The sequence below is a fragment of the Urocampus carinirostris genome, chromosome 15 (assembly GCF_059441175.1).
Source record: "Urocampus carinirostris isolate Australia breed hairy pipefish chromosome 15, RoL_Ucar_1.0, whole genome shotgun sequence".
Taxonomy (NCBI): Eukaryota; Metazoa; Chordata; class Actinopteri; order Syngnathiformes; family Syngnathidae; genus Urocampus; species Urocampus carinirostris.
Genome location: NC_142363.1, coordinates 21,151,007 through 21,163,514, shown reverse-complemented (window position 1 = coordinate 21,163,514; position 12,508 = coordinate 21,151,007). Strand labels below are relative to the sequence as shown.

Sequence of the window (12,508 nt, the reverse complement as noted above, 5' to 3'; positions counted from 1 at the left end):
TCAGGATATGTGACTACTTAAATCACAGATGTCCAACATTTTTTCTCTGAGAGCAATATTTTCATTAAAACGTTCTGCTTTTTTTTTAACTGCAATTTATCACACGGAACAAAATCTGTGTTTAAACATTATAATTAAGTGGTAGAATTTTTTCATAGATATCAGTTTTATTGATTCTGACTTTCACCTGAGGTTGACATTAAAAAGGTTCATTAGTTCCTGTATTACAGTGGGCTCCAGGTAGCCCCCATTGAACACCTGAGTAGCCAGAGGACATGTTTTGACATTGTGATTTTCTAGGACATTTGATGTCTACCTGGCATGATGTTTTAGTGGTTGATTAGCCGATTTAACTTAGCCTATAGTATTAATGATAATTGATACATTTAGAAATCCAACTAGTAACCCGTAGCACCAGCATAGGTAACAAAAAGTAACTCTCGGATTGATAAAGGTTGCAGACTCCTGCTGTACATGTAATTACCATTTTAGGAAAGAGAAAAATGATATAAAGCACATTGGATTACAAGGAGTCAGAAGTAGCTCTTGGCAAATAGTTTTGGCCCAAACTTAACAAACCTCAATGCCCGTGGGTGCATGAATCAAGTAACTGTCACTTTGCACATTGTTGAAACAAGCTTTTCCCTGTTCTTTTAAGAACACAACTCAACACCCCATTCCAAGCTTACAAACTTATAAAATCAACTCGTCTTTGGAACATGAATGCCTTATTCTGTGCTCTGCTTGTGCAGTTGTTTCAAAACCGATCGAAAATCGTATTCGGTATTCGAATGGACTCGGTCCTCCTCACTTCAGTTCCCAACAAACTACAGTGGTGCCTCTTTATACCACCCCCTTTAAACACAAGAATTTCGATATACGAGTTTGATTTGGACTGAATATCTTGCTTGCTATAAGGGGGAAATTCCACGAGCAGTCCCAAAGGTTATCACTAGAGGCCACCTGAATGATCACTGCCTGCATCAGGTGGTTCCAATTTGCACATTAAAACTACTACTACTCACAAAAAAAGGCTGTAAAATATTTTTAAAATGATAATTTAAAGTTACAGTAACTTTAATTTTAATTCTACAGTAAGTGCTCTCGTATCATCAACATTGTCTCAATTTCATACCCGTCAACCTCAGCCAATTGCTTCATGTATTAATGGTTGCAATTCCACTTAAAAGTGGTCGGCGGCGCCCTCTGTTGGCTGCGGCTGCATCGGCTCGCTACAACGGGTCAGGTGCAATCGACATTTCGTTCTGTGTACATTGTTACACAGAATGACAATACAAGGAAATTATTATTATTATTATTATTAAGTAATAATAAAACCGCACAAAGACAACGCCCACCTATTTACTCACAGCAAGGCAGACAAGGTAGAATACTGTACCACGACCAGGGTTGGGTCGGGTTACTTTAATTGGATTACTTTCAATTACTTTTGGATTACTCCAATACCAAATATGCTAATAAAAGACAAGATAAACTAAATATGAATAAAATGACTACATTTTGTGCAGGCTTGGGGAGTAACGGAATACATGAACGGCAAAAATGATGTTGGCAAGCTGTTTGGATTTATTTTCATTTTGTTTCTGTCGCATTTGATGTTAGTTTTGCTGGAGATCAAAGAGATCAAAGCCAGGAGAGAAAGCTTACCACGTGTTGTGAGTCCTTATTTTATTCATATTTAGTTTCCTTTGTCTTTTATTAGCATGTTCGGTATTGCAGTTATCAAAAAGTAATTGAAAGTAATCCAGTTAAAGTAACCCTACCCAACCCTGACCACGACAATATTAAGAATCTACGATGACATTGTCATCTGCTACCAATGACTGAGGCAATTCGCATTAGAGCAGAAATGGGCAAGATGAGATGGGTCTTTCTTTTTCCCGCATAAAAATTGTTATACCGCGTACACAGTTTGAAACGATCAAAAAAAATCTAAAATACGCGGAAAACGTATAAGTTGACAGGTATTCAATCTCCATCACTCCTCAATGCAGCTCCCTCCACACCACGCATAAACTTCCATTACACCAACTTCCTCAATGGTAAGTGCTCATGATAAACTATTAACTATTTTGTTTATATAATCTTATTTATCGTATTACAATATTGTTTACGTTTAATACTATTTGAATGTTTTTAGTGATCATGAATATATCTTTCGTCGCTATTCAAAGTTCACTTGGATGCTTTTGCGAGGACGGGAACAGACCAATTATTTTGTGGTTACCGTAAATTCCGGACAATAAGCCGCTACTTTTTTCCCAAACGTTCAACCCTGCGGCTTACAAAAGGTAAGATTTAGACTGGTGGAATATATGCGCCGAGGAAGACTGCAACTTCTTGGCTTGACTAGCGGCGAGAAATCTTTCACTAAAACTGGCCGCACGCGAAAGGCAACTTTTCGCAAGTCTGCCAGTGGATCCTGACAGCGTGGGGCAGCATCAAAAAATCAACCATCACCAACGGGTTCCGAAAAGCCGGTCTGCTGCGTGACGGAGATGGGGGCACAGAATCAGGAGTGGATTAGAGTTCAAGCGAAAGTGGAGCGTGGGACGACGTCTCTTTCCGACACTGAGGAAGACGACTTTGATGGCTTCAGTTCTAAGGGGGAAGATGAGGACGGTTTACCGTGATTTTTACAAGTACGGTATGTTTTTTCAACAGACTCGTTCACTGTGTTGCGAGCGTGTTGTTGGGATGAAAAGTTATATTATTATTATTAAAGCTTTGAAAACTCTTTCGGTGTACCGTTTTTCTTTGTAAATATGTGTAACCATGTATAATATGTATTTGCAACTGTATATTTTAGTAATGTATTAATTTTAGAGACTTATTCTGATATATTTTGCACGGGCGAATCAAAAAGAAGGGGCGAAAACAACTGGGGCTGACGGGAAGTGGAATAAAGGTGAGACGTGTTTGTGGACGCGGCGGACAATGGTGGATATATATTTTTCCCACCCTTACCTTTGGAAATTTACACTTTTTTCCTTGGATTACTTTCAACGGGACCCGGACTCTGCAGGTCTGCATCAAACCTTAAGCACCGGTATCATTTTCCGTTCATTTTGCCGGCTGTGAATTTTGGACTGTGTACTTCAATGAAGGACATTCAGTTTCAATTGCGGGACTTAGAGTCGGGTTTGGATTAATTTGGTGTTTGTGTTACATGTTTTAATGTGGGCGCATGCGGCTTATATACAGGTGCGGCTTGTGTAAGTACAAAATCGGTTTTCCTCTTAAAATGTGGTGGGTGCGGCTTATAATCGGGTGCGCTCTATAGTCCGAAATTTACGGTATTTCAAATGGCGGAAATTTGCTCGTTACACGAGCAGTTCAAGCTATGACGACGATCCTGGAATGATTTTAGCTCATACGAAGAGGTACCAATGTGTCTCAGTCTGCATTCATAGTTCCTTTAAAAACCCAAAGGCCTCATTGGAATTTTACGTTCTCCTGGCAAGACTTGAGAAGCCGTCGAACAAAATGAGTTCACAGCCGATGAAAGGATGCAGGCACGGCGTCGGCGCAAAACTGCAGGATTCTCTTACTGAGGATGACTCCGGCGCAGATCAAGGCCACGCCGCTGACCACGGTGGAGGTGACCACGGCCAAGATCAGCGTGGTCGACATTTGCCCCGCTGGAGGCGCAACGGGTGGAGCTATAAGAATGAAGAAGAATAAGGAGTCAACCTTTTGGTAAACGAGGCGGCGATGTATTCGGCGGTCGGTTTCACCTGAAAGCATTTCCTCACCTACGGTAGGAACGCAGGTGACGTTGTCGCTAGCCAAGACGTCGTCTTCGTGGCACAAGCAGAGGACGAGGTTGGTGTCTTCGTCCCTTCTGCAGCTCTCAGACTGACAGTGGCTGCAGTTCAGCTGCACTTTTATTTCACACTCGCCGTGACTCTCCATAGCTTAAAGAAATAGGGAGGAAAAAACACCTGATCATTTATCTGAGATGGTTGGAATTCAGGTGAATTGGCCGGTCCAAATTGTCCCTAGGTGTGGCTGAGCGACTGAGTTGTCTGTCTCTGTGTGCATTGCGACTGGCCAGCAACCAATTCAGGGAATCCTTTATCCACTGCCTGAAGTTGGTTGGGATGGACTCCAGCACCCTGCGACCCTACTGAGGATATGCGGTCTAGATAATGAATGGATGGGTGGATGGTTTCCTTTCCATCTTTGAAAGGTATTTCCATATTCTAAAACCTGCAAAAAGCCTGTGAAATTCAATATTTAACACTTATTTCCCTTTGGAATCAGACATGCATGAGACTACATTCAGGAGGCAAATGGTAAATAGTCTGCATTTGTATAGCACTTTTCAAGTCAATGAAGACCTCCCAAAGCGCTTTACAATGTGCTTCACACTTACCCATTCACACACACACACTCACTCACACACCAATAGCGGCCACGAAGCCATGCAAGGCGCCGACATGCTTATTGAGGGCATTAGGAATTCAGTGTCTTGCCCTAAGGACACTTCGACATATAACACGGAGCCGGGAATCGAACCTATGATCTCTTGATCCCAAGACGAGTGCTCTCCCTCCTGAGCTAATTCCACCTAAGAAGCAAATCATTCCGGTTTGAGAAGCTTTCCCTAAACGTTGAAGAGTCCTTGCAACACCATCTGAACCCCACACACAATGACGGCCTTTCATCTCTTCAGAAGAAATGGCATAATTTAGCCTCAGACAAACAAAGACCCACTTCAGGTACCCCCACGAACATTGCGCAGGCCAGATTGGAGACTATTCGTGGAGAAATATTGTCTGATATGACTATACAGTGGTACTTTTTATATGAGCATAAGAAAATTTGATAAAAGTTTCATTTGGTAAACAAATCTTTCTGTACATAAGAGGGTAAATCCAAGCTACAAGTAGTTCCAGAAGCTACCACTGGAGACCGCTCACCGCCAGCATCACCCCAATTTGCACATGCGCTTTCCACCAACAGACGCCTATAATCCCATGCCTCTTGTTTATATTACGCAGCAAGTTTGTTTTCATCATATTGCATCTCCTTTTTGTGGCTTTTTGTGACCTAGCTTTGAGTTTGGAACAGGGAAATGGTAGGGTGTTTTCCGAGAAAAAAAGAAGAAATTTGTCATTTGAAATGATAGACAATCATGTTGTTCGTGGGAATGACCTAGCTATAGAGCAACAACTCGTAATTGTACGCTATTGAAACAGAAATATGTCATCAAGGCTATAAAACCAATCAGAAGTGTGACTGTTCTCTTAAAATTGCAAATCACTATTCACTACGAGATGGAGAAACTTGTTATTGTGGACCCGCGACAAGGAGCTAGCCGGAAATATCAATACAGATAGCTGAAGTCGTTGTCCGTCAACAAGGACTGTAAACTTATGGCAGCGTCAACAAAGCGAGAATCATAGTCGGGTACAACCAGAATGGATTTCAAACCCAGCCATTACCAGTTTGAGGGGCCGGCATACACACTGGTACGGCAATGAGAAGCAGCGAGTGCAGATAACAAAGCCGTGGAAGAGGTTATGCAGAGCCTTGCATAATTGAAATAAAATAAAGAAAATAAAAAATATGCTGTCAAAAGGTTTTTGTATACGTTTATTTAAAGTTAGAGTAACTCATTTTAAGTTTTTACCGTGATTTATTACATATAAAGAAAATGTGTTTCAGAGCATTTTAGGGTTAGCTTGGATACCTTTGGGAGGTCGGGATGTCATGATTGCTGATTCGGGGCACCTGCAAATGCCCCATTGGCGCCAACAGCCCCGAGCGCTGATTGGCTCATTGACTCTTTTTAAACCCCCGGCTTCCAGGAGGAATGTGTCAGACCGTCCTGCGAACCGACGCTTTTGCTAGGCAAGCACCATACCCTCCGACAATCTCCTGCTCGGTTTTCTCCTTCCTGTTACCTGTTGCCAACCTGATTCTGGACCCGTTTCTGCCCTGCTCTTCCGTCCCGGCCATCGACCTGTTTTGCCCTGTTTCCTGCCTGATACTTGTTGCCGACTATCCACGCTCGACACGGAAGTGTGACTTCCGCGTTCCTGCCTTCAGCTACCCGTGTCTGACGATCATCGGACCGTGGAAGCAACCACTGCTCTTTTTCAATAAAACTGAGTTAAACGAACGCTATTGGCTCCTGTCTCCGTCTCTGGCTTGTGACATTGGAACGGTCCAGTTAGTTTTTAATTATTCCATGTCTAAAATGTGCTTGTTTTACAAGAAATTTGAGCTACGAGCACGATCCTGGAACAAATTTAGATCGTAAGAAGATGGACTTCTGTACTATGATTGTCAAGTATTTGTCGTTTCTCCAACTGAAACATTCTAATACAGTGGAACCTCGGTTTTCAAACGCCTCTCAGTTCGATCGAATCGGTGTTCGACCAAAAATTTCGAGAAATTTTTGCTTCGCTGTTTGGTCAAAAATTTGGAGTTCGAACGCCGGTACGCTAGGGTGCGATGCTGAGCAGCGTACGGGTGTTTTAGGCGGCAGTGGCTCAGGAGGTAGAGCGCTCGTCTTAGGATCAAGAGATCGCAGTTTGAATCTTGGCTCCTCCGTGTCACATGTCGAAGTGTCCTTGGGTAAGACACTGAACCCCTAATACCCCCAATAAGCAGGTAAGCGCCTTACATGGATGCACGGCCGCTATTGGGAAATGTGAAGCACACTGTAAAGCGCTTTGGAAAGTCTTGACTTGAAAAGCGCTATAGAAATGCAGATCATTTAATTTTCATTAATTATGCCACCGAAGAAGGTCGGTGCAAGCAGGACAGGTGAAAAAAGACAAGTTGTTTGTACAACTATTGCCTTTAAGAAAGACATAATAGCTAAATATGAAGGAGGTGGGCGAGTGTCTGATCTTGCTAGTGAATACAGCATGGCTAAATCTACGATCAGTACGATACTAAAGAATAAGGAGGCTGTGAAATCGAATGATGCGGCTAAGGAAGTCAGCGCTATAAGCAAGCAACTGCCGCAAGTTTTGGAAGAGGTTGAAAAACATTTGATGATTTTTCTCTCCCCACCGTCCACCACAAAGGTAAGAAATCCTATTCATAATTCTTTTCTTTATCCTTTTTTTTTATTTTTACACGTTCAAGTTAGCGTAATCTTTCGTACAGAAGATTACGCTAACGCGAACGTACGATTGGCCTGGGTTAGCTTCATGTTTAAGTTCATTGTAAACATCCAGGATTAAAACGATTTTAAATTACTTTTAATGGGAAAAACGATTTCGGTGAGTGGACAAATCGGTTTTCGAACAGGGTTCTGGAACCGATTATGGTCGAGAACCGAGGTTCCACTGTATGTTTAATTCAGAGGACAGTGACATCCCAGAAGGTTGCTTAGTGTTTTTTGTTTTTCCTGCAATCGTAAACCTAATACCTTTCATGTGCTGCGGCTCTTCAACTTGATGATAAAGCGAATGTAAGTAGCTGCACAAGGTTATGAATTAGACATGTGCCACCTACTCCATAATAAGAGTCAGATGGTGAATAAACCTAGGATACAAAAACAATATTTGCGTCTTCAAAAACAAAACAAGCAAACTCATGGCAAACAGAGCAATTTTGGTGGAATTTTAAAATGGATATCACGATTTCACATGTTTGTCTTCATTTGCAGTCATTCAGGTTTTGTCTTCCAATGAAATATTCAACTCACCTGCTAAGGGCAGCAAGTAGATCTCTCCGTTTGGATGAATAAAGGAAATCCCGTCGCGGCCATCGGCTTTGATGTCATCTGTCAGTGCCGCGTCTCCTCCTGTTGCAGATAATGTCAGAGATATCATCACGTAATATCAACACATTTCATGGCTTTTTTCGATTGATACTGAATTGACACTTAAGTGCAATATTCCTTGAATAAAATGAACCACTTGTGCTTGTAAAGCCAAAACTTAAAAGTTCTAGCCTTGTAGTTATAACTTGAATAACTGTTATAACTGTTATAACCCTATCTTTTGAGTTAAAGCATGACTATAGCTTTCAAGCTGTTAATGATTTAACTACTATGTCAAATATAGATACAAGGATACTCCTTAACTCAGAGTTAAAGGTTGAACGGAGCGCAGAATAACTTAAACTGCTCATCTTTGTAGCAGCCTGTAAAAGTATAATCTAACCCTAATTCCATATTTTGTCACAACCCGAACAGGCAGTGGACCCAAATGCGTAACGTTTCACACAATGCTTTATGGGGAATCAAGGAAGTCAGCCGAGGGCGAAAAAAAACAACATAGTTCCGGTGCTCGCTGGGCTAAAGGAGCAGGAAGCCCTCACGAACGAAGCGTGGTCGGGGATCAGAAGCAAAGCGGGAAGCCAGCGAACGAGGGATCGATACAGGAAATGGAATTGGGAAGGATACAGGTAGCCCGGACAGAACGGAGATTGGATCGGGATCAATACAGGAAACAGATCGGGATTAAAACGGGAGCCGCAGTCAAAAGTGTTTGCCTTGCATGCGCTGAGGTTTGCTGACGGACTGACCAGGAGTGGACAAGAATGACTTAAATAGGAGAAGTAATTAGGGAACGAGTGGCAGCTGGGGCTGAACGAGTGAGCGCAAATCATGACATTTCAAGTCTCATAGATTAAGGCTTTAATGCAATAGTACTATAACCTTAACTAAACTGCTTAAAATCCGTTTTCAGTCTTGAAGTAAATAACTAAAGCTGTTTTGAATCTTGAGATAAATGAGGTTTAGAGTAAACTTTAAATCAGAGTTAAAGTTTCAAAGAACAATAACTCAACCATTTTAACTGTAAACACAATTTAAGCTTAGTGTCATTGCTAAAACGTTAAAGCTGCTGCAAACCCCGAATAAAGAAATGTCTTAAAATAAAGCTTTGAAGCTGTTTTCTCTCTTACCTGACTTGTTGCGATAACTCAGTTAAATCTTTAACCCTAGACTGCACTAGTGATTACTCAAATATGTTAAGTTTTGTAGGGTTCTAATATTAAAATGTCTCGCTGCATTTTTAGTCATGATTGCATGATTTCTTTATTATTCCTCTTTATTATTTCAGTCATTCAGTCATAAGTTACTTCTTTATTTATACATCATTTCATAATCATTTATCTCAATGAGTCAGTTGTTATTATTCTGCTTTGCTATTTAGCTGTGTTTTATTTCCTAAACAGGAAACCGTTTGGACACAATACTCTTGGGGATTTTCTCTCCAACTCACTCTTTGTTTAGTTTTTACTCAGCCTTCAGACCCCCCTTCTTGTATGAAAGTAATGGTCAGCCATTTTGACAATGCACTTGTTGTTGTCCGAGAGTTCATTTGTACCCGAGATATTCTGTAATAAAACTTCAAAGAAACTACTTGTCATAATTACCGATGTGGTGCCAACTGCCTGATTGGCTCCCTGTCCCGATTTAAACCCACTCCTTTCTGTCACCTGTTGTCAGTCCGTCTGCGAACCTCAGTTTACACTAGGCAAGCCTTTTTCGACCCTGACTCCCATCTGTTTTTGCTCCCCTCTGTTCCCCGGCTTCGATCCATTTTTGATCCTGACCATGTCTACTCTCCTCTCCTAGCTTACGACTCGTTTCCGACCCCGACCACGTTTTTGCTCTCCCATTTTTCCGTTCACGACACCGCCATCACACGCCACAGAAGTCCCACTTCCGTGTTCAGAGCGACCTGCCTCCCGCGTCCAGCGATCACCGGATCGTGGGTGCAACCCTTTCCTTTCTTCCAATAAAACTGAGAGAAACGTAACGCAAGTGGGTCCGTCTCCATTCTGGTCCTGACACTACTTATCTCAGAATTTTGTGTAAAGAAAAGCCGCTTCTCTCTTCTGTAGCTATAGCCTTGAACCTCTAGCTGCTTAAGTTAAACATATATAGCGTATTTCACCCTCAAATTAAACCTTTAAAGCGGCTCTAACTCCCTTTACCCTGGACCTATAGCTGTAACTCAGAGTCGAAGCCTCAAATCTAGGACAACGCTACCAACAACTCAAAAACACCACCTCTGTAGCCGCCTCCACCTCCTCCAGCCGTGCAGGCGCCGCCTCCTCCTCCGAACCCCCCATAGGTGGACCATCCTAGTTTGGACTGGGACATAAGGCATGCCGCACCCCCGTCAGCGCCTTCTGAAAGGGACTTGCCGGACACCGGGTAAGAGATTGGAGCGTCTTTCCAGCCTCCACCTCCACCTGGAATGACAACAACATAATGTTTTGTATTTTTCAGACTATAAAGCGCACCTATAAACCCCAATTTGAAAGTCCACCATGTAACCCAGTGCACTTTATAAACCGCAAAATAAGGTGGATAAGATTGTAATTGCCTACAGTACTTGTAGGTACGCATTACCCTACAAGGTTTACGGTTTCTGTGTGCATATTCGAGATTGATTCCCTCGATAAACATCGTTGACCTTATTTGCAAAAGATTGTAAGCGGAGGCACAGTGGTTAGTGCGTGTGCAGCACAGTTCTGAGGTCATGAAATCAAACCTCCTGTGTGGAGTTTGCATGTTCTCCCCGTGCTTGCATGGGTTTCCTCCGAGCACTCTGGTTTCCTCTAAAGACATGCATGTCAGGTTATTTGGCTGGTTCAAATTGTCCCTAGGTGTGAATGAGCGAGCGAGTTGTCTGTCCCTGTGTACCCTGAACTGGCTGGCAACCAGTGTCCCACTGCCCGAGGATGGCTGGGATGGGCTCCAGCACACGCGCGACCCTACTGAGGGTAAGCGGTGCTGATAATAAATGAGTCTATGCAACAGGAATTTGAAGTTAAGTGTTGGTGGTGGGAGTGCCAACCCTTTACCGTTATAACAGTCACAAGTTGCAACAAGGCATCAGACCTTATCTCCTTCTCACACTATTTTTACTCACGATGCGAAGAACACTGATTTGCATAGTGCATCCTGATATGTTAAACAGTCTCCACTTCTTCACCAAAGCATGTTGCAGAATGGAGAAAACACAAAGTCTTTTGACAAAACACAAGCTATTTTGGGTATGCGTACATACTATATTAGACCACAAGGTTTTTGATGCTGGAGGAGTGGAGTGTTTAACCCATTAGAATGCACTATGCAAATCCGTGTAGTGGCACTGTAAAAATAGTGTAATATTTGGAGAAGCCCTAATGCCATTTCATCTATCAATTGTACCACTGCTGGTCCAGTAATAAAGTGTTACTACTGGGCTTTGATTCCCATTGCGTAGATTTTTTATTTTGGTCATTGACACATAATATTGCATTCAATTAATGCACTTAAATTTACCTGTAAGCACAGTTGCTCTCACTGTAGTATCAATTTCATGTATCTTCTAGTCCAGTGCGCTTTATGTTTAAAAAATTCCTGTCTAAAAACTATTATTTGGGGATGCGCTTCACTGTGAGGAAAATATGGTACATGATTTCCACTATTAGTCATGAAGAACATCCAGAGTATGAGAGTTCTGCTCAAATCCACTGAATAAGTGAGGCATTGCCGTACTAGTACTCATACCAGCCTGAAAAAAAAGCAGTATCGAAAATTCCAGATTATACTTGTAGGTATCATTGAACTTTTATTGCTGAATTTTGTGCACCAGCACAACGGAGCATCCCGTGTTCTGTTTCGAGAATTCAAAATAAATCAAACTGGCGCCAGGGGTATTGAGACAGCTCTCGGACTGTGTCATTGAATTAGGTTTGCAGAAAAGACCTCGTTTTATTCTGGTGAAACTAAGACGTTCACATGGTATCAGTGGACATAGGCTACATAGATTCAAATGTAACTAATGCAGGAATGTGCGTTCTATCCAAGCCACAACAATATGCTCACCATACACTGACATTCTTTCATTTTATAAAACATTGTTCCTGTGGGAAAACAGCCCTTACTCGTGTAGTTCATTGGAATTTTACCACAAGAAATAAGGTTTTAAATCCATTTTGGCCACATTCAAGAGAATTCAGATTCAGATATACTTTATTGTCATTCTTGTACACGTGTAAACAGAACGAAATGTCATCTGACCCGCACAGCTTCCTTGAATGTGCATATATAAATAAAATGTTGTATTGAGTTGGAGTATTGAAGTACTAATAATATACTAAATAATTATAGCTATGTATAGTATTATACAGTAGTGCAAAGAGTGCAAGAGGAGCAGCTAACCATTTGTGCAAAATGGGCAGTCAGGTAATCAAGTCACTATACAATAACAATAACTCTAGAGTACGATAGTGCAGAGGAGAACAGATGTGCAAGGGAGTGGCTAGGTATAAAAGAACTGCCAGTAGTGCAAGGACAAAAAAAATGGCTAACTTATTTAATGTCTGCTGGCTTACGTTAACAAAAGTAAAATATTTATGAAAATAAACGGTGGTAAAACAGATCATTTTATGATACTTAGAAGAAGTAGTTACTGTAGCTCTTATTTTTGACTATCCTGACATTCTTTTATCCTATTTTTCTCTAGTTTTTATTAGTCTTTATCCTGGATTGCCATTTCTAATCTCGATGCAA

General features: G+C 41.7%; 1 protein-coding gene across 1 annotated transcript in view; it reads right to left on the bottom strand.

The window, feature by feature from the left end:
• ltk (leukocyte receptor tyrosine kinase) overlaps window positions 1-12,508 on the bottom strand; it is a 139,334-nt gene that overhangs the window by 27,990 nt on the left and 98,836 nt on the right. Inside the window, exons 16-19 of the mRNA XM_088354741.1 lie at window positions 10,012-10,197; window positions 7,694-7,792; window positions 3,759-3,938; window positions 3,573-3,683 (exon numbers count right to left, since the gene is read on the bottom strand). Coding sequence (XP_088210867.1) covers window positions 3,573-3,683; window positions 3,759-3,938; window positions 7,694-7,792; window positions 10,012-10,197 — 576 coding nt within the window. The remainder of the gene's footprint in view (window positions 1-3,572; window positions 3,684-3,758; window positions 3,939-7,693; window positions 7,793-10,011; window positions 10,198-12,508) is intronic.